This window comes from Trichomycterus rosablanca, chromosome 8 (assembly GCF_030014385.1).
Source record: "Trichomycterus rosablanca isolate fTriRos1 chromosome 8, fTriRos1.hap1, whole genome shotgun sequence".
Lineage (NCBI taxonomy): Eukaryota > Metazoa > Chordata > Actinopteri > Siluriformes > Trichomycteridae > Trichomycterus > Trichomycterus rosablanca.
Window position 1 is genome coordinate 18,989,053 of NC_085995.1, and position 23,616 is coordinate 19,012,668.

Here is a 23,616-nt window from a genome sequence, read left to right on the forward strand (position 1 = left end):
CTCACAGTCTCTGCTCTAATTCATCCCAAAGGTGTTCTATCGGGTTGAGGTCAGGACTCTGTGCAGGCCAGTCACAGCAAACTCACTCATCCATGTCTTTATGGACCTTGCTTTGTGCACTGGTGATAAGTCATGTTGGAACAGGAAGGGGCCATCCCCGAACTGTTCCCACAAAGTGGGGAGCATGAAATTGTCCAAAATCTCTTGGTATGCTGAGGCATTAAGATTTCCTTTCACAGCCGCTCAGGTGGCGCAGCGGTAAAAAGAAACGCGCTGCAACCAGGGCTGGATTCTGAGAAGCGTGGTATCGAATCCAGCCTTGCTTTACTGGTTCGAAGCTGAGTGGCTATATGAGCAACGATTGGCCGGTTGCTCATGTGGGGGGTGGGACAAAGAACCGGATGTGGGTCTCTCTCTGTCAGAATGCGATTGCGTTCTCTGCCGGCTGATTGGAGGCGCTTACACAGAGATGGGAGAGGGTGCCCTTAGGGTGTGTCTCTCCGCATGCAACGCTAGGTGGCGCCAAAACTCATCAATGTGTGGGTGGCAAAGATGCATCTGGCTGCTGCTCGTGTTTCGGAGGGGATACGGGTTAGCTTCAATCACCTCCGTCAGGGCAGGGTTCGGCATAGACAGAGAGGAAGCACGATGCTAATTGAACAATTGGATGCGCTAAAAAGGGGAGAAAAAGGGAGGTAAAAAAAAAAAAAGAAAAAAAAAAAAGATTTCCTTTCACTGGAACTAAGGGGCCGAGTCCAACTCCTGAAAAACAACCCCACACCATAATCCCTCCTCCACCAAACTTTACACTTGGCACAATGCAGTCAGACAAGTACCGTTCTCCTGGCAACCGCCAAACCCAGACTCGTCCATCGGATTGCCAGACGGAGAAGTGTGATTCGTCACTCTAGAGTCCAGTGGCGGCATGCTTTACACCACTGCATCCAACGCTTTGCATTGTGCTTGGTGATGTAAGGCTTGGATACAGCTGCTCGGCCATGGAAACCCATTCCATGAAGCTCTCTACACACTGTTATTGAGCGAATCTGAAGGCCACATGATGTTTGGAGGTTTGTAGCGATTGACTCTGCAGAAAGTTGGCGACCTCCACTGACCCCGCTCTGTCATTTTACGTGGCCTACCACTTGGTGGCTGAGATGCTGTCGTTCCCAATCGCTTCCACTTTGTTATAATACCACTGACAGTTGACTGTGGAATATTTAGTAGCGAGGAAATTTTATGACTGGACTTGTTGCACAGGTGGCATCCTATCACGATACCATGCTGGAATTCACTGAGCTCCTGAGAACGACCCATTCTTTCACTAATGTTTGTAGAAGCAGTCTGCATGCCTAGGTGCTTGGTTTTATACACCTGTGGCCATGGAAGTGATTGGAACACCTGAATTAAATTATTTGGATGGGTGAGTGAATACTTTTGGCAATATAGTGTATGTACATCTATTACATTTGTGTGACCAGGATAGAGTGGTTGATAAAAATGGAACTGAAAATGAAATAAAGTACATCATGCAGTGCACCTGTCTTGAAACTTGAAGTGTAATGTATTCAGGCTTGTCATGTGTCAGTATAGCATAGACTCTGAAACCAACTGTATAAATCATGACTGTTTAAATGCAGTGACCACTTAACAGTCTACCAGTTTTTAACTCACATTCTTACATCACGCAGAGTTCCACGATGCAGAGGACCTGGAAATACTGGACCCCCTAGAGACACAAACCCATGCAGTGCGCAAAGCCAGGGACGTTCCAGATGAATTGCCAGTTAATGACTATGTAAGTACATCGGGACCCTAAGCAAAGAGACATGCTCAGACCTTTAAACGGAATATTCATGATTTCCTCCCTCACATAAATTGTTCATTAACTGGACCTTTTTCTAACTTGAAAAAAACCTCAGTGAGGACCCCAGGGCATCTGATTTGCTCTATATATCTGATTAAACTATGCCAGTTGAGTCCCTAAGTATCCGGCACTTAATGGAGAGAGATATTTAGCATTTAAAGGCAGGGGATTTCCTTGAAGCCTTTGCATGAGGCTTTCCAGCATCTTTCTACCCTAATGCAACTAGACATGCACAAGGAAAGCCTCCCAAGATCACTCATTAAAGAGTTGAAACATTTATTAACCATATTCTATCAAGGCTAAAGGGGTATGGAGGAAAATACGTTTCTTTTGCTCTCAAGGGCACAAATGTTGAATACTTAAATACTGAATTTTACAATTATGATGTATTTATAAATGCTCCAAAAGACCCCCATAACTGCTGGCCGGGCTGTCTAACTTTTATTTAAGACTAGTGTTACTATATGGACAAAAGTACAGTAGACCCTTGAGTTACGAACGATTTACCATACGAACATTTTGGGTTACGAGCGATCTTTTTCAACTTAACGTACGAACACGGATTGCAAACCGAAATTTGCGAGACACATGACGTCACTAACAAGTTGACTCCGACCGTCTCTCTCTCTCTCTCTCTCTCTCATATATATATATATATACAGTGTATCACAAAAGTAAGTACACCCCTCACATTTCTGCAAATATTTTATTATATCTTTTCATGGGACAACACTATAGAAATAAAACTTGGATATAACTTAGAGTAGTCAGTGTACAACTTGTATAGCAGTGTAGATTTACTGTCTTCTGAAAATAACTCAACACACAGCCATTAATGTCTAAATGGCTGGCAACATAAGTGAGTACACCCCACAGTGAACATGTCCAAATTGTGCCCAAAGTGTCAATATTTTGTGTGACCACCATTATTAACCAGCACTGCCTTAACCCTCCTGGGCATGGAATTCACCAGAGCTGCACAGGTTGCTACTGGAATCCTCTTCCACTCCTCCATGATGACATCACGGAGCTGGTGGATGTTAGACACCTTGAACTCCTCCACCTTCCACTTGAGGATGCGCCACAGGTGCTCAATTGGGTTTAGTCCATCACCTTTACCTTCAGCTTCCTCAGCAAGGCAGTTGTCATCTTGGAGGTTGTGTTTGGGGTCGTTATCCTGTTGGAAAACTGCCATGAGGCCCAGTTTTCGAAGGGAGGGGATCATGCTCTGTTTCAGAATGTCACAGTACATGTTGGAATTCATGTTTCCCTCAGTGAACTGCAGCTCCCCAGTGCCAGCAACACTCATGCAGCCCAAGACCATGATGCTACTACCACCATGCTTGACTGTAGGCAAGATACAGTTGTCTTGGTACTTCTCACCAGGGCGCCGCCAAACATGCTGGACACCATCTGAGCCAAACAAGTTTATCTTGGTCTCGTCAGACCACAGGGCATTCCAGTAATCCATGTTCTTGGACTGCTTGTCTTCAGCAAACTGTTTGTGGGCTTTCTTGTGCGTCAGCTTCCTTCTGGGATGACGACCATGCAGACCGAGTTGATGCAGTGTGCGGCGTATGGTCTGAGCACTGACAGGCTGACCTCCCATGTCTTTAACCTCTGCAGCAATGCTGGCAGCACTCATGTGTCTATTTTTTTAAAGCCAACCTCTGGATATGACGCCGAACACGTGGACTCAACTTCTTTGGTCGACCCTGGCGAAGCCTGTTCCGAGTGGAACCTGTCCTGGAAAACCGCTGTATGACCTTGGCCACCATGCTGTAGCTCAGTTTCAGGGTGTTAGCAATCTTCTTATAGCCCAGGCCATCTTTGTGGAGAGCAACAATTCTATTTCTCACATCCTCAGAGAGTTCTTTGCCATGAGGTGCCATGTTGAATATCCAGTGGCCAGTATAAGAGAATTGTACCCAAAACACCAAATTTAACAGCCCTGCTCCCCATTCACACCTGGGACCTTGACACATGACACCAGGGAGGGGACAACGACACATTTGGGCACAATTTGGACATGTTCACTGTGGGGTGTATTCACTTATGTTGCCAGCTATTTAGACATTAATGGCTGTGTGTTGAGTTATTTTCAGAAGACAGTAAATCTACACTGCTATACAAGCTGTACACTGACTACTCTAAGTTATATCCAAGTTTCATGTCTATAGTGTTGTCCCATGAAAAGATATAATTAAATATTTGCAGAAATGTGAGGGGTGTACTCACTTTTGTGATACACTGTATATATATATATATATATATATATACAGTATATATACTGTATATATGTATATATATTAGAACTGTTGAAGTTAACGCGATAATAACGCATTAACGCAATCTCAATTTAACACGATTAAAATAAATAGTGCCGTTAACGCAAATTCTATTTGGCCCTGCGAGTCATCCGTAGTTCATGTTGAGACTTGACCGTCCACCAACGTTTTAACGTCGGACTTGCCACCGTTTGTTTCATTTGCGGTTTGTTAACATAATGTAACCGAGCATTGTAGTTGATGCACTTGCTTAATAAAGAAATAAATACACGGTATATTCACAAGTTGTCGGGAGCAAAACACTTAATTACTTCTTCTGTTACGGTACCCAATAGCAAACGGCTAGAGTCATACCGTTAGCCAAGCATGCTATTCCATGCACTATGGAAGCCCCAAAGGGTCAAAACACACTCACAATGTTTGCTGATGGAGAAATTTTAACCTACAATCTGACATTTATACGAAGTCAAGGGTCTCTGCTGGATAGTATTACTGCCTAGTATGTGAGTGAATAAAACTCCCTTACAGTTTTCTCTTGTCCCAGCAGTTTTTAACATAAGTACATTTAGCATAAAATGTGTTCACCATTTTCATTGTAACATTTCACTTAAAAATCCTTGTTTTCTATAACATTTACACAGATTTTTTTTTAAATGCGATTAATCGCGATTAACTATATGAAATTCTGAGATTAATCGCGATTAAAATTTTTGATTGTTTGACAGCCCTAATATACAGTGTATCACAAAAGTGAGTACACCCCTCACATTTCTGCAGATATTTAAGTACAACCCCAATTCCAATGACGTTGGGACATTGTGTAAAACATAAATAAAAACAGAATACGATGATTTGCAAATCCTTTTCAACCCATATTCAATTGAATACACTACAAAGACAAGATATTTAATGTTCAAACGGATAAACTTTATTGTTTTTTTGCAAATATTCACTCATTTTGAATTTGATGCCTGCAACACGTTCCAAAGAAGTTGGGACAGGGGCAACAAAAGACTGGGAAAGCTCAAAAAACACCTGTTTGGAACATTCCACAGGTGAACAGGTTAATTGGAAACAGGTAAGTGTCATGATTGGGTATAAAGGGAGCATCCCCGAAAGGCTCAGTCGTTCACAAGCGAGGTTCACCACTTTGTGAACAACTGCGTGAGCAAATAGTCCAACAGTTTAAGGACAACGTTTCTCAATGTGCAATTGCAAGGAATTTATCATTTACAGTCCATAATATCATCAAAAGATTCAGAATCTGGAGAAATCTGTGCAAGGAAGCGGCAAGGCCAAAAACCAACGGTGAATGCCCGTGACCTTCGATCCCTCAGGCGGCACTGCATTAAAAACCGACATCATTCTGTAACGGATATTACCACATGGGCTCAGGAACACTTCAGAAAACCATCGTCAGTGAACACAGTTCGTCGCTCCATCTACAAGTGCAAGTTAAAACTCCACCATGCAAAGCGAAAGCCATATATCAACAACAGCCAGAAACGCCGCCGGCTTCTCTGGGCCCAAGCTCATCTGAGATGGACTGACGCAAAGTGGAAAAGTGTCCTGTGGTCTGACGAGTCCACATTTCAAATTGTTTTTGGAAATCATGGACGTCGTGTCCTCCGGGCCAAAGAGGAAAAGGACTGTCCGGATTGTTATCAGCGCAAAGTTCAAAAGCCAGCATCTCTGATGGTATGGGGGTGTGTTAGTGCCCATGGCATGGGTAACTTGCACATCTGTGAAGGCACCATTAATGCTGAAAGGTACAGGGGTTGGACAAAATAACTGAAACACCTGGTTTTAGACCACAATAATTTATTAGTATGGTGTAGGGCCTCCTTTTGCGGCCAATACAGCGTCAATTCATCTTGGAAATGACATATACAAGTCCTGCACAGTGGTCAGAGGGATTTTAAGCCTTGCAGGATTTATTCTTGCAGGATAGTGGCCAGGTCACTACGTGATGCTGGTGGAGGAAAACGTTTCCTGACTCGCTTCTCCAAAACACCCCAAAGTGGCTCAATAATATTTAGATCTGGTGACTGTGCAGGCCATGGGAGATGTTCAACTTCCTTTTCATGTTAATCAAACCAATCTTTCACCAGTCTTGCTGTGTGTATTGGTGCATTGTCATCCTGATACATGGCACCGCCATTGGATGCACATGGTCCTCCAGAATGGTTCGGTAGTCCTTGGCAGTGACGCGCCCATCTAGCACAAGTATTGGGCCAAGGGAATGCCATGATATGGCAGCCCAAACCATCACTGATCCACCCCCATGCTTCACTCTGGGCATGCAACAGTCTGGGTGGTACGCTTCTTTGGGGCTTCTCCACACCGTAACTCTCCCGGATGTGGGGAAAACAGTAAAGGTGGACTCATCAGAGAACAATACATGTTTCACATTGTCCACAGCCCAAGATTTGCGCTCCTTGCACCATTGAAACCGACGTTTGGCATTGGCACGAGTGACCAAAGGTTTGGCTATAGCAGCCCGGCCGTGTATATTGACCCTGTGGAGCTCCCGACGGACAGTTCTGGTGGAAACAGGAGAGTCGAGGTGCACATTTAATTCTGCCGTGATTTGGGCAGCCGTGGTTTTATGTTTTTTGGATACAATCCGGGTTAGCACCCGAACATCCCTTTCAGACAGCTTCCTCTTGCGTCCACAGTTAATCCTGTTGGATGTGGTTTGTCCTTTTTGGTGGTATGCTGACATTACACTGGATACCGTGGCTCTTGATACATCACAAAGACTTGCTGTCTTGGTCACAGATGCGCCAGCAAGACGTGCACCAACAATTTGTCCTCTTTTGAACTCTGGTATGTCACCCATAATGTTGTGTGCATTGCAATATTTTTAGCAAAACTGTGCTCTTACCCTGCTAATTGAACCTTCACACTCTGCTCTTACTGGTGCAATGTGCAATTAATGAAGATTGGCCACCAGACTGGTCCAATTTAGCCATGAAACCTCCCACACTAAAATGACAGGTGTTTCAGTTATTTTGTCCAACCCCTGTACATACAGGTTTTGGAGCAACATATGCTGCCATCAAAGCAACGTCTTTTTCAGGGACGTCCCTGCTTATTTCAGCAAGACGATGCCAAGCCCCATTCTGCACGTGTTACAACAGCGTGGCTTCGTAGTAAAAGAGTGTGGGTACTAGACTGGCCTGCCTGCAGTCCAGACCTGTCTCCTATTGAAAATGTGTGGCGCATTATGAAGCGCAAAATACGACACCGGAGACCCCGGACTGTTGAGCAACTGAAGTTGTACATCAAGCAAGAATTGGAAAGAATTCCACCTACAAAGCTTCTACAATTAGTGTCCTCAGTTCCCAAACGCTTATTGAGTGTTGTTAAAAGGAAAGGTGATGTAACACAGTGGTAAACATGCCCCTGTCCTAACTTCTTTGGAACGTGTTGAAGGCATCAAATTCAAAATGAGTGAATATTTGCAAAAAACAATAAAGTTTTTCCATTTGAACATTAAATATCTTGTCTTTGTAGTGTATTCAATTAAATATGGGTTGAAAAGGATTTGCAAATCATCGTATTCTGTTTTTATTTATGTTTTACACAACGTCCCAACTTCATTGGAATTGGGGTTGTATATCTTTTCATGGGACAACACTGACAAAATGACACTTTGACACAATGAAAAGTAGTCTGTGTGCAGCTTATATAACAGTGTAAATTTATTCTTTCCTTAAAATAACTCAATATACAGCCATTAATGTCTAAACCACCGGCAACAAAAGTGAGTACACCCCTTAGTGAAAGTTCCTGAAGTGTCAATATTTTGTGTGGCCACCATTATTTCCCAGAACTGCCTTAACTCTCATGGGCATGGAGTTTACCAGAGCTTCACAGGTTGCCACTGGAATGCTTTTCCACTCCTCCATGACGACATCACGGAGCTGGCGGATATTCGAGACTTTGCGCTCCTCCACCTTCCGCTTGAGGATGCCCCAAAGATGTTCTATTGGGTTTAGGTCTGGAGACATGCTTGGCCAGTCCATCACCTTTACCCTCAGCCTCTTCAATAAAGCAGTGGTCGTCTTAGAGGTGTGTTTGGGGTCATTATCATGCTGGAACACTGCCCTGCGACCCAGTTTCCGGAGGGAGGGGATCATGCTCTGCTTCAGTATTTCACAGTACATATTGGAGTTCATGTGTCCCTCAATGAAATGTAACTCCCCAACACCTGCTGCACTCATGCAGCCCCAGACCATGGCATTCCCACCACCATGCTTGACTGTAGGCATGACACACTTATCTTTGTACTCCTCACCTGATTGCCGCCACACATGCTTGAGACCATCTGAGACCATCTGAGCGCAAAGTGCTTGTAACTTTGTGATCATTGGTATTCCTGGGTGAGGTAGGCTATTGGTTAAAGTATATTATTTGCTGTAACTTGTTTTAGAATAACTTGTCTTAGAATTTATCTCTGCAACTTTGATTATTAACTTGCTTAACTGTGGCTGCATTAATCTGTGTTCTGCTGATTGGTTAAAGTGGTTTCAGGTGACACTTGTTAGGCCTGTTGTTAGAGGCCTAGGTGTGAATTGAGGGGCAGGGCTAAGCTTAGTATAAAATTAAAGCTCCTAGCGGCTGGTCTTCTCTATCACTAGGTTTTAATATCTGTCTGAATTGTTTAACCTATCTATCTTTTTTACTACTAATCTAAACTAACTTGGGTAAGTACTATCACTCTCTGACATTGTCTAAACTATCTACTTTTCTCAGCATGTGCTACTCGAACATTCCTGTGCTTATATCTCACAGACCCTGCAGACATCAGAGGGCACATTATAGAAACAGCAACGCCAGCAACCTCATCTACCCCCAACTGTTGCAACAGCCTCAAACAGTGGTGGTAGGTGGGGTCTGGAATTGTCAATCAGCCGTCCAAAAAGCTGACTTCATCTCAGCTTATGCACTTTCTCACAGCCTTGACTTCCTGGCACTGACTGAGACGTGGATCACCACCGAGAACTCAGCAACACCAGCAGCCTTATCCTCTGCCTACACCTTCTCTCATACACCAAGAGGATCTGGTAGGGGTGGTGGTACAGGTTTGCTCCTGACCAAGAAATGGCAATTCACTACTGTGAATGTTCCTCACCTTAACATTTCATCTTTTGAATTTCATGCTATTACTGTTACTTTTCCGATTACTCTTAATGTCATTGTTATTTACAGACCACCTGGCGCACTGGGAGACTTCATAGGAGAGCTGGATGTTCTTCTGAGTTTCTTCCCTTCAGATGGTACTCCTCTGACTGTTCTTGGTGACTTTAATCTCCCTTCACTTCAGTCCTCCTGTCTTCTTCCTCTTCTTTCATCTTTCGACCTCCTCTTTAATCACAGCCCTCCGACACACAAAGGAGGCAATCTTCTGGACCTGGTCTTCAGCCGTGCAGCTTCTGTTCTGGACCTCACTGTCACCCCACTGCACCTCTCTGACCATCACTTTGTGTCCTTCTCTCTCTGTCTCCCAACTCTTCCTACCTCCAACCACACTTTCACCCTTACAACACGCCCCAATCTTCACTCTTTATCTTCCTCCCTGTTGATCTCCACCATCCTAACTTCACTACCTAACCCTGACATGCTTGCTACCCTTCCACTCAACTCTGCAATTAATACTCTACTCTCTTCTCTTTCAACATCCCTCGATCAGCTCTGTCCTCCTACCCTCAAACGAGGTAAACCTTCTCATCCTGCTCCTTGGCTTTCAGACGCATTGCGCAGCAACAGAAGAGAATTGAGGGCAGCTGAGAGAAAGTGGAGGAAATCTAAGCTTGGTGTTGATCTCCACTCCTACCACGATCTGCTGTCCAGGTTCTCATCTGATATGACTGCTGCAAAAACATCTTTTTACAAAGCCAAGCTTGAACAATCTGCTGCTGACCCACGTAAGCTTCATGCTATCTTTTCCTCTCTTCTGAACCCTCCTCCTCCTCCCCCGTCTGCCTCCCTCACTGCTACTGACTTTGCAACATTCTTCCAGGACAAGATCGACAAAATCAATCAATCCTTGTCTCCGACTGACCCACTTTCAACTGACCCTCAACCCACCAACACACTCACCAGCTTCACCCCACTCACCATGGATGAGGTTACACAGCTCCTCTCATCCAGCAATCCCACTACATGCACACTTGACCCTATACCATCCACCATCCTCAAAGACCTCTCGCAGGACCTAATCCCCTTCATCACACCCATCATCAACAACTCCCTGACATCAGGTGTTGTCCCTACTGCTTTTAAGAAGGCTCAGGTCATTCCCCTTCTTAAGAAACCTACACTAGACACTACAGACATTAACAACTACAGACCTGTCTCACTCCTCTCTTTTCTATCCAAAATTCTTGAACGTGCTGTCTATGACCAACTATCTGCCTTTCTTACTCAGAATGATCTCCACGATCCGTACCAGTCTGGCTTCAAGGCAGCACATTCTACAGAAACAGCACTTGTAGCTGTTACTGAGAAGCTTCATGCAGCCAAAGCAGCCAAACTGTCATCTGTTCTTATTCTTCTTGACCTTTCTGCAGCCTTCGACACAGTGAATCATGGCATTCTCCTGACCACTCTCTCCAACCTTGGAGTAACAGGTTCAGCATGGCAATGGATGGCCTCCTACCTGGAAGGGCGCTCCTACCAAGTGTCATGGAGGGGATCCATATCTACCCCATGCACTCTCTCAACCGGTGTTCCTCAGGGCTCTGTACTTGGCCCACTTCTCTTCTCTATCTACACCCGCTCTCTGGGTAAGGTCATAGCCTCCCATGGCTTCTCCTACCACTCCTATGCAGATGACACTCAGCTTGTTCTGTCATTTCCTCCTTCAGACATGCAAGTCTCAGCTCGCATATCAGCATGTCTGCGAGATATCTCACAATGGATGTCAGCTCATCATCTAAAACTTAATCCCAGCAAGACAGAGATGTTGCTCATTCCTGGAGATCTGTCTCCAACCCAGGACCTAGTCATTTCTCTGGATGACTTCCAGATTAGACCATCTGATAAGGTAAGAAGTCTTGGTGTTGTCCTGGATAAACAGCTGACCTTTTCTCCTTATATAGCCAACATGACGAGATCGTGCCGGTTCCTCCTGTACAACATCAGGAAGATTCGGCCATTTCTCTCCAGAGAAGCTACCCAGATTCTGGTGCAATCACTTGTAATCTCTCGGTTGGACTACTGCAACTCCCTCCTGGCAGGAGCTCCCATGGCCACTATTAAACCCTTACAGCTCATTCAAAATGCAGCTGCACGTCTGGTTTTTAACCAACCTAAACACTGCCACATCACCCCACTGCTGCGTTCTCTTCACTGGCTTCCTGTAGCTGCACGCATTCAGTTTAAAACACTGACGCTCGCCTACAAAGCCAAAAATGGACCAGCCCCAAGCTACCTTCGGGGTCTAATCAAACCCCGCTCTGTACCACGCAACCTCCGAGCCTCTAGTCTAGCTCGACTTGAGCCTCCATCCAGGACTAAAGGAAGACAAGCATCAAGGCTGTTCTCTGTTCTAGCGCCCAAATTGTGGAATGAACTTCCTCTGTCTGTCCGAACAGCTGAGTCTCTTGCTGTCTTTAAAAAACGATTAAAAACCCACCTTTTTACTAAACACTTAGGCTGATTTGTACTTATTTACTAACTCTTTATTCCAATCTTTTCCATTTAAAAAAAAAAAAAAAAAAAAAAAAAAAAAAAAAAGGCACTTTGGTTCTAACAGGTTTTTAGCAGAGTTGTGTTCTTCGACTGTTGTCTATCTAAACTTAAGGAATGAAATGTTCACTGTGGAAGCACTTCTGTAAGTCGCTCTGGATAAGAGCGTCTGCTAAATGCTGAAAATGAAAATGAAATGAAATGAAATGAACCAAACAAATTAATCTTGGTCTCATCAGACCATAGGACATGGTTCCAGTAATCCATGTCCTTTGTTGACATGTCTTCAGCAAACTGTTTGCGGGCTTTCTTGTGTAGAGACTTCAGAAGAGGCTTCCTTCTGGGGTGACAGCCATGCAGACCAATTTGATGTAGTGTGCGGCGTATGGTCTGAGCACTGACAGGCTGACCTTCCACCTTTTCAATCTCTGCAGCAATGCTGACAGCACTCCTGCACCTATCTTTCAAAGACAGCAGTTGGATGTGACACTGAGCACGTGCACTCAGCTTCTTTGGACGACCAACGCGAGGTCTGTTCTGAGTGGACCCTGCTCTTTTAAAACGCTGGATGATCTTGGCCACTGTGCTGCAGCTCAGTTTCAGGGTGTTGGCAATCTTCTTGTAGCCTTGGCCATCTTCATGTAGCGCAACAATTCGTCTTTTAAGATCCTTAGAGAGTTCTTTGCCATGAGGTGCCATGTTGGAACTTTCAGTGACCAGTATGAGAGAGTGTGAGAGCTGTACTACTAAATTGAACACACCTGCTCCCTATGCACACCTGAGACCTAGTAACACTAACAAATCACATGACATTTTGGAGGGAAAATGACAAGCAGTGCTCAATTTGGACATTTAGGGGTGTAGTCTCTTAGGGGTGTACTCACTTTTGTTGCCGGTGGTTTAGACATTAATGGCTGTATATTGAGTTATTTTGAGGGAAGAATACATTTACACTGTTATATAAGCTGCACACAGACTACTTTTCATTGTGTCAAAGTGTCATTTTGTCAGTGTTGTCCCATGAAAAGATATACTTAAATATCTGCAGAAATGTGAAGGTTGTACTCACTTTTGTGATACACTGTATATATATATACAGCGAGAGAACATTCGGACGGAGGACGGTGTTTTTCCGGTGTTTTCTTTATATTTTGTAAAATTCTATGTTAAAATGTCCCCAGAGAAGGTGCAGAGAAAGCTCAATTTTGTTGTTGTTGTATAATTACTCCTGCCAGTAGCTGTCACTGTGTATCAGACAGAGGGGACATTGAGTAAGAGAGAAGAAGGAAGTTGATCTTTAGTGAAATTACACCTACAAAATACAACGCTATTGAAATAAAGAAGGAAATAATAGAGAAATATGAGAGTTATTGTTGTTTTTGGTAGATACAATGTATTATGGTGTATGGTACAGCACATGTACTGTACTGAAATGTGATGTGTTTATGTACAGTACAGTACTACTGTGTATTGTAATTTATTATTTTTTATTACAGTAATGTCTATTCTATAACTTCTATGAAAATATACTTGTATTTATAACAAAAAAGACCATTTAAGACATTAGAAAGGTTTGGTAAGGGGGTGGTTTGGGAGGTCTGGCACAGATTAATTATATTTACATTATTTCTTATAGGAAAAATAGCTTTAACTAACGAACATTTTGACTTAAGAACAGCCCTTCGGAACCAATTAAATTCGTAAGTTAAGGGTCTACTGTATTTGGACACCTGACCCACTGGCTTGTTGGACACCCTATTTAAAATCAAAATAATATTGAAATAGAGTGACCTCTATGTGATCATTTCAACTATAACAACAGCCACTCTTCTGAGAAGACTTAACACGAATGTCTGTGAGAATTTCTGCCCAGTCAAAACAGGGCACTGATGTTGGTCAAGAAAACCTCAATAGATATTACAGTTCATTCCAAAGCTGTGCAAACCAAGCTTTTCATGTCTTTATAGACCTTGCTTTGGGGAACATTCATGCTGGAACAGGAAAGGGCCTTCCCTAAACTGTTGGTGCACAGATGGAAGCATATAATTTCCTTATATATAATTGATTTATTAAACCTGTTTGCAATTGTGGCTGAAACACATGAATTGAATAATTAGAAGGGGTCACCCAATACTTTTGTCAATATAGTGTATGTGCATATTGCATTTAAAATGTACATGAACAATGTATTTACTGCTTTAAATAAACAACTTATACAGTGGGGCCAAAAAGTATTTATTCAGCCTGTAACACCAGACAAAAGGACCTTGACGCTTGCAGAACTAAACGGAATAGAACAGTTTATTACAAAAATTAACACTAACACAGCGGTAACTAAATTACAGTGAAGGTACAACAGGAAAATCCAAGCCGATAACGAAAAGCAAAAACAGTTCATACACAGATACCAAATAGAAATATGTACCAGGCAACCAAGTCCGAAAGGCGAATCCAAAAGAGTAAGTCGAATAAACATACGAGAATCAAAACCAGATAAGTCAAATTGAATAATATAGTACGAACGCTCAGTAAGTCAACAGAGTGGCAATACCTCGCGAAGCTGCGTAGCAAACAGAGTGGTATAAGTAAGATGAAAGTAATTACAAACAGGTGTGCATGTTAGAATTCCGGAGACGAGGAACGAGACTGAGGTTCGTGATTGGTTAGTTGAACACCGGTGGTACATCATGCGGCAATGTATCATGGGAAATGTAGTCTGAGATATCGGCGGGAGGAGAGAAACCCGGAAGTGTGACACAGCCACTGATTGTGCAAGTTCTCCTACTTAGAAAGATGAGAGAGGTCTGTAATTTTCATCATAGGTACACTTCAACTATGAGAGACAAAATGAGGAAAAAAAATCCAGGAAATCACATTGTAGGATTTTTAAAAAATTTATTTGTAAATTATGGTGGAAAATAAGTATTTGGTCAATAACAAACAAGCAAAATTTCTGGCTCTCACAGACCTGTAACTTCTTCTTTAAGAAGCTCTTCTGTCCTCCACTCATTACCTGTATTATTGGCACCGGTTTGACATCGTTATCTGTATAAAAGACACCTGTCCACAGCCTCAAACAGTCAACCATGGCCAAGACCAAAGAGCTGTCGAAGGACACCAGAAAGAAAATTGTAGACCTGCACCAGGCTGGGAAGAGTGAATCTACAATAGGCAAGCAGGTTGGTGTGAATAAATCAACTGTGGGAGCAATTGTAAGAAAATGGAAGACATACAAGTCCATTGATAATCTCCCTTGGGGTCAAGATCTCATCCCGTGGGGTCAAAATGATCATGAGAACGGTGAGCAAAAATCCCAGAACTATACAGAGGGACCTGATGAATGACCTGCAGAGAGCTGGGACCAAAGTAACAAAGGCTACCATCAGTAAACACACTACGCCGAGAGGGACTCAAATCCTGCAGTGCCAGGCATGTCCCCCTGCTTAAGCCAGTACATGTCCAGGCCCGTCTGAAGTTTGCCAGAGAGCTTATGGATGATCCAGAAGAGGATTGGGAGAATATCATGTGGTCAGATGAAACCAAAATGGAACTTTTTGGTAAAAACTCAACTCGTCGTATTTGGAGGAAGAAGAATGCTGAGTAAACACCATACCTACTGTGAAGCATGGGGGTGGAAACATCATGCTTTGGGGCTGTTTTTCTGCAAAGAGGACAGGACGACTGATCCGTGTTAAGGGAAGAATGAACGGGGCCATGTATCGTGAGATTTTAAGCCAAAACCTCCTTCCATCAGTGAGAGCATTGAAGATGGAACGTGGCTGGGTCTTCCAGCATGACAATGATCCCAAACACATTGCTCGGGCAACGAAGGAGTGGCTCCGTAAAAAGCATTTCAAGGTCCTGGAGTGGCCTAGCCAGTCTCCAGAACTCAACCACAGAGAAAATTTGTGGAGTCCGTGTTGCCCAGCGACAGCCCCAAAACATCACTGCTCTGGAGGAATGGGCCAAAATACCAGCTACAGTGTGTGCAAACCTGGTGAAGACTTACAGGAAATGTTTGACCTCTGTCATTGTAACATAACCTTTGTTGGCAAAGTATTGAGTTGAACTTTTGTTATTGACCAAATACTTATTTTCCACCATAATTTACAAATAAATTCTTTAAAAATCCTACAATGTGATTTCCTGGATTTTTTTTTCTCATTTTGTCTCTCATAATTGAAGTGCACCTATGATGAAAATTACAGACCTCTCTCATCTTTCTAAGTAGGAGAACTTGCACAATCAGTGGCTGACTAAAGACTTTTTGGCCCCACTGTATATTGGTTTTTTTTGGCCATGTCCTTTGGGCACAGAGATTTTTCTGAATTCTCTACATTTTTCAATAATGTTTTGGACTGTAGAATATAAAACCCCTACATCCATTTGCAGTCGTGCATTAAGAAAGGTTATTTGCTGGACTATCCACTCACACATTTTTGCAAAGTGGTAAACCTCGACCAGTTCTTTGATCATGAATTACACTGATCAGTCATAACGTTAAAACCACCTTCTTGTTTCTACACTCACTGTCCATTTTATCAGCTCCACTTACCATATAGAAGCACTTTGTAGTTATGCTGATCTTTAATGATCAGGACTCTCCCAGGACCACTACAGAGTAGGTATTATTTAGGTGGTGGATCATTCTCAGCACTGCAGTGACACTGACATGGTGGTGGTGTGTTAGGGTGTGTCGTGCTGGTATGAGTGGATAAGACACAGCAGCGCTGATGGGGTTTTTGTTATGGCTGATCGGTGTACGTACATATAATACCCTAATATTTGATGATACATGTATTTATATAAATTATTGCTTACAGTTTACAAATCCGTGGGTACAATTTTGCTAAATTGTGGATACAGTTTACAAATCTGTGGGCACAGTTTGCAAATCCATAGGTACTGTTTTGCTAAATTGTGGGTACAGTTTACAAATCCATGTGTACAGTTTTGCTGAATTGTGGTTACAGTTTTGTTAAATTGTGGGTACAGTTTACAAATCCGTGGGTACAGTTTACAAATCCGTGGGTACAGTTTTGCTAAATTGTGGGTACAGTTTACAAAGCTGTGGGTGCAGTTTACAAATCTGTGGATACAGTTTACAAATCTGTGGGTGCAGTTTACAAATCTGTGGATACAGTTTACAAATCTGTGGATACAGTTTACAAATCTGTGGATACAGTTTACAAAGCTGTGGGTGCAGTTTACAAATCTGTGAGTACAGTTTACAAATCTTTGGGTGTAGTTTACAAATCTGTGGATATAGTTTACAGATCTGTGGGTGCAGTTTACAAATCTGTGGATACAGTTTACAAATCCGTGGGTACAGAACAAGTGAAAATAAACACATCGGTATCACGTCTAACGCCCTTATTTAAAATGGTACATTTACAACTCCATTACAACAAAAACACAAAATGTGCTATACGCGAAATCACTTTGAATACAACTATCTTACACAAACGCTTCTAAAGTAATTCAGCCAATTATCAAATGTTATACTGTTTTGTTCACGGGCATGCTGCATCACGGGAATACCGCGCTCCCACGGTCGGTGGTGTAGGCCGCCGGGATGTCCTGGGGGAAACCTGGCTGTTCGCCACAGTAGTGTACAAAAATAATTTACATCTTCTTTGTTATGTTTTAAAAATACATTAATACGGCACCCGGGTGTTCGAATCTCAGCTCTGCTACCAGTGGGCTGGGCGCCATCTAGCAGGCACAATTGGCAGTGCCTGCAGCAGACACAAAAATTGCCCACAGAGTCTGCTGGGTGGTGAAATGACCGGACTAAGTAGGTGGGGTCTTCAAACGCTGTGCAAGGACCCTGGTTAGCAGGCCGAGGCACCTGTGCAGAAGCGTGGACATTAAGAAGGGGTCCTAGGACTCAAACGCGATCAGGGATCCACAGCAGCGGAAGACAAATTGACTACGCTAAATCGGGAGAAAAAGGGAGACGATGCATAAATAAAATAGATAAAAAACATTAATACACAGTTTACACCTCACTGCTTTTTTTCCTTGATATTTTACCCACTGTAAGAACAGGCCCGTTTATCTATAATAGTCCAGGTCTTCCTCTCCTGCTTAGCTTATCCAGTTACCAAAACATTTATCATAGTTAAAGCAAACCCTGATATAAAACCCATCGTTTTTTTTTTTATTAGATTGTATAAGAAGCTACAAGCTTGGCACACTTGTTTCTGGACATTTTTGCCCATTCATCTTGGCATATCCTTGCAAGATCCGTCAGTTTGGATGAAAAGCATTGGTACACAGCCATTTTCAGCACTGTGGAGTGCTGCCTGCATGGTTGATGTTCTGATAGGTTCTCCCATCTCCACAAGGATACGCTGGAGCTCTGTCAGAGTGACCCTCGGGTTCCTGCTCACCTCCCTGGCCAAGGCCCGTCTTCCCCGATCGCTCAGTTTGGCCCGGCGACCAGTTCTTTGGAAGATTTTTGGTGGTTCCAAACTTCTTCCATTTATGAATGATGGTGGCCACTGTGCTCTTTGGGACTGTAAAGTTGCAGCAATTTTTCTGTACCCTTCTCCAGATCTGTGCCTTGACACAATCCTGTTTCTGAGGTCTGCAGATAATTCCTTTGACTCCATGGCTTGGAGTTTGCTCTGATGTGCACTGTGAACTGTGGGAGCTTATATAGGCAGGTGTTGGCAATCCCCAATCATGTCCAATCAATTGAATTTACCACAGGTAGACTCTTGGTTGTCATATCAAAGGGTGTGCACACTTGTGTACATGTGATATTTTACATTTTGATTTGTAATAAATTAGCACAAATGTCTAAAAACCTGCTTTCACTTTGTCATTGTGGGCTGTTTTGTGACAAAAAAGGATCTCAATCTATTATAGAATGAGTCTGTAATGTAATAAAATGTGGAGAAGGTGAAAGGGGTGTGCAGACTTTCCGGCTTGACTATGTTTGTGAACTAGCCTAGACTAGGCTTGTAAGCAAGGTTTGTGGGTTAAAAGCTTTTGGTAATTAAACTCACCGTTTCCAAAAGGCATAGAATTCTAACCCTAATTTCTCTATGCTGGCTTTAGATTTAGTATTAATTAGGGCTGGCTCGATACCACATGTTTATGTCTGATACCGATACTGCAAATTGAGTATTAGCCGATACCAATCCAATACCGTCATTTCTCCTCTCAAACAACTAAGCAGTAATAATACACGTCTCAATGCACCATGGTTAAACTAGCTATCTAAATAACAATGCTCAGACTGTAAAACAAATATTCTAAAGGAATAAATACAGAACCTACAACATCACACTTATGCAAAACTGCTGTTTTTATTTTCACTTTTACACACATAACATTTAGGAGCATTTACGGCGTGTCGTCCAAAGTGTCTACAATTGGAAGATGTGGATGTCAATCAAACGCGATGGACCAATTAGAATTGACACAGAGTTGAGATTTTCCGTTAAAGTTCTGTCACATTTTTAGACCAAAGGACATCTGTGGCTAAACGGGAAACAGTGTAGTTTGTTTTATATCATAACACTAATGGATTAATCATTGAGGATGTGAGATATCTCCAAGCCAGGACAAGATTTTCTTTATCTCAAGGGAGTGATTTATCATTTATAAAGCAATTGTTATTGTGTTTAAACAGTGTTTTTAGATGTGGCAGTAGTAGATGATTTTTAAAATGCTAAAAGTTTAAGTAGATCAGTGTGTTTTAATTTCTGAATGGCTGTTGCAGATGAGTTGTAGATCAGTGGCACATGTTAATGATGTCATCAAGATGCACCTTGTGCCACAGTTGCCGAGTGAGCTGGTAATAAACGGTGCTCTGTTGGAACGTATCTTTGTGTGCTATTTGCTTTACACACAAACAATGGGCTCATTTACACCGATCGGCCATAATGTTAAAACCACCTTCTTGTTTCTACACTCACTGTCCATTTTATTAGCTCCACTTACCATATAGAAGCACTTTGTAGTTCTACAATTGCTGACTGTAGTCCATCTGTTTCTCTGCATGCCTTTTCAGCCTGCTTTCACCCTGTTCTTCAATGGTCAGGGCCCCCACAGGACCAACACAGAGCAGGTATTATTTAGGTGGTGGATCATACTCAGTACTGCAGTGGCACTGACATGGTGGGGGTGTGTTAGTGTGTGTTGTGCTGGTATGAGTGGATCAGACACAGCAATGCTGCTGAAGTTTTTAAATACCGTGTCCAAATTGTAGAGTCAGAGACAGATCGGTCATCTATTGCTGCTGTTTGAGTTGGTCATCTTCTAGACCTTCATCAGTGGTCACAGGACGCTGCCCATGGGGCGCTGTTGGCTGGATATATTTTTGGTTGGTGGACTAATTTCAGTCCAGCAGTGATAGTGAGGTGTTTAAAAACTCCAGCAGTGCTGCTGTGTCTTATTCACTTATACCAGCACAACACACACTAACACACCACCACAATGTCAGTGTCACTGCAGTGCTGAGAATGACTTAACACCCAAATAATACCTGCTCTGTAGTGGTCCTGGGAGAGTCCTGACCATTGAAGAACAGCATGAAAAGGGGTTAACAAAGCATGCAGAGAAATAGATGGACTACAGTCAGTCATTGTAGAACTACAAAGTGCTTCTATATGGTAAGTGGAGCTGATAAAATGGACAGTGAGTGTATAAACAAGGAGGTGGTTTTAATGTTATGGCTGATCGGTGTACATTAAGTGTTATTTACATTAAGCAACAGTATCGGATCGGATTACACGTTTGTTTTCCTTCCCGAAATCCGGACCAGTGATTTGGGCCAATATCGGTGCCAGCCCTAGTTATAATATTATCCAATTCCTTAAATTCTATTGTTTTTATATAATGTTTTATCGTATATTCTCTTTCATATTTTTTTATCATATTTTTATTTTATATCTCTTTTTCATCTTTAACTTGAATTATTACCTTTGTATTTTCTAATTTGTAAAGCCCTTTAAATAACCACAGTGTACTGTATATAAAAGGTGCTATATAAAAAAATTGCCTTGCCATGATAAAAGCCCCAAAATATACGCCTGACCTTTCTGCACTGCTGTCATGCTGATGCGCAGCATGCCTGCACAACCCTGGATATCTTTCCAACAGGATAACTATTATCCGACAGCTCTGAGAAATTGCATTATGGTCCTTGACCTAAATTCCCAGGATAAGCCTCTGATGATTGAGCCATAGTCCAGACGGTTCTCAGATTTGTGAGCATGCTTCTAAAAGTGCTCGGCGCAGATGCTGATGGGATATATCGTGACCTTGTGTCCTGACTCAAGATCTTCTGGTTTAAGATTATTTATTAAAAAACACCGCCCTCATGTCAAGAGGGTAAGGATGATTGGTACTCGCAGTGAACTGCTTTACGAATGAGCAGCTCAAGAGCAGTTAACCTTAATGACATCTTAAGATACTGACTGCGGTGGGCAAAGAATACGAATAAATAAATGAAATAAATACAATTACTATAGAAAACTAGGTAAGTGAAAAGCAGAAATGAGTAACAAAGTACAGTATATGCTGGTCCTGGGTTTGATTTACATTCAGTGCCTGCTTTGATGGACTGGCGACCTGATCCTGAGTAGAATAAGGCAGTGTTCAAACAGACATACAGTGTATCACAAAAGTGAGTACACCCCTCACATTTCTGCAAATATTTTATTATATCTTTTCATGGGACAACACTATAGAAATAAAACTTGGATATAACTTAGAGTAGTCAGTGTACAACTTGTATAGCAGTGTAGATTTACTGTCTTCTGAAAATAACTCAACACACAGCCATTAATGTCTAAATGGCTGGCAACATAAGTGAGTACACCCCACAGTGAACATGTCCAAATTGTGCCCAAAGTGTCAATATTTTGTGTGACCACCATTATTATCCAGCACTGCCTTAACCCTCCTGGGCATGGAATTCACCAGAGCTGCACAGGTTGCTACTGGAATCCTCTTCCACTCCTCCATGATGACATCACGGAGCTGGTGGATGTTAGACACCTTGAACTCCTCCACCTTCCACTTGAGGATGCGCCACAGGTGCTCAATTGGGTTTAGTCCATCACCTTTACCTTCAGCTTCCTCAGCAAGGCAGTTGTCATCTTGGAGGTTGTGTTTGGGGTCGTTATCCTGTTGGAAAACTGCCATGAGGCCCAGTTTTCGAAGGGAGGGGATCATGCTCTGTTTCAGAATGTCACAGTACATGTTGGAATTCTCTCATACTGGCCACTGGATATTCAACATGGCACCTCTGACCATTGAAGAACAGGGTAAGAGCAGGCTAAAAAGGTATGTAGAGAAACAGATGGGCTACAGTCAGTAATAGTAGAACTACAAAGTGCTTCTATATGGTAAGTGGAGTTGATAAAATGAACAGTGAGTGTAGAAACTGTTAGAAATTCAGCAAAATTCAGGAGCCAGGAGACCGCCAGTCTTCAGGAGTAGAGTCGTTTATTAACACATACAGATAGATGTATGGGCACAGCTTGGAAGACCGACAGAAAAATCTAACTAGACATACAGGGGTTAGACAAAATAACTGAAACACCTGTCATTTTAGTGTGGGAGGTTTCATGGCTAAATTGGACCAGTCTGGTGGCCAATCTTCATTAATTGCACATTGCACCAGTAAGAGCAGAGTGTGAAGGTTCAATTAGCAGGGTAAGAGCACAGTTTTGCTCAAAATATTGCAATGCACACAACATTATGGGTGACATACCAGAGTTCAAAAGAGGACAAATTGTTGGTGCACGTCTTGCTGGCGCATCTGTGACTAAGACAGCAAGTCTTTGTGATGTATCAAGAGCCACGGTATCCAGGGTAATGTCAGCATACCACCAAGAAGGACAAACCACATCCAACAGGATTAACTGTGGACGCAAGAGGAAGCTCTCTGAAAGGGATGTTCGGGTGCTAACCCGGATTGTATCCAAAAAACATAAAACCACGGCTGCCCAAATCACGGCAGAATTAAATGTGCACCTCAACTCTCCTGTTTCCACCAGAACTGTCCGTCGGGAGCTCCACAGGGTCAATATACACGGCCGGGCTGCTATAGCCAAACCTTTGGTCACTCGTGCCAATGCCAAAAGTCGGTTTCAATGGTGCAAGGAGTGCAAATCTTGGGCTGTGGACAATGTGAAACATGTATTGTTCTCTGATGAGTCCACCTTTACTGTTTTCCCCACATCCGGGAGAGTTACGGTGTGGAGAAGCCCCAAAGAAGCATACCACCCAGACTGTTGCATGCCCAGAGTGAAGCATGGGGGTGGATCAGTGATGGTTTGGGCTGCCATATCATGGCATTCCCTTGGCCCAATACTTGTGCTAGATGGGCGCGTCACTGCCAAGGACTACCGAACCATTCTGGAGGACCATGTGCATCCAATGGCGGTGCCGTGTATCAGGATGACAATGCACCAATACACACAGCAAGACTGGTGAAAGATTGGTTTGATGAACATGAAAGTGAAGTTGAACATCTCCCATGGCCTGCACAGTCACCAGATCTAAATATTATTGAGCCACTTTGGGGTGTTTTGGAGAAGTCAGGAGTCAGAAAACGTTTTCCTCCACCTGGCCACTATCCTGCAAGAAGAATGGCTTAAAATCCCTCTGACCACTGTGCAGGACTTGTATATGTCATTTCCAAGACGAATTGACGCTGTATTGGCCGCAAAAGGAGGCCCTACACCATACTAATAAATTATTGTGGTCTAAAACCAGGTGTTTCAGTTATTTTGTCCA

The 23,616-nt window shown here is 42.9% G+C and overlaps 1 protein-coding gene across 2 annotated transcripts in view; it reads left to right on the forward strand.

Moving 5' to 3' along the window:
• Positions 1 to 23,616, forward strand: part of tnmd (tenomodulin) — a 199,858-nt gene that overhangs the window by 156,682 nt on the left and 19,560 nt on the right. For both annotated transcript variants that reach the window (XM_063000545.1, XM_063000546.1), the window contains one exon: positions 1,692 to 1,798. In XM_063000545.1, coding sequence (XP_062856615.1) covers positions 1,692 to 1,798 — 107 coding nt within the window. The remainder of the gene's footprint in view (positions 1 to 1,691; positions 1,799 to 23,616) is intronic.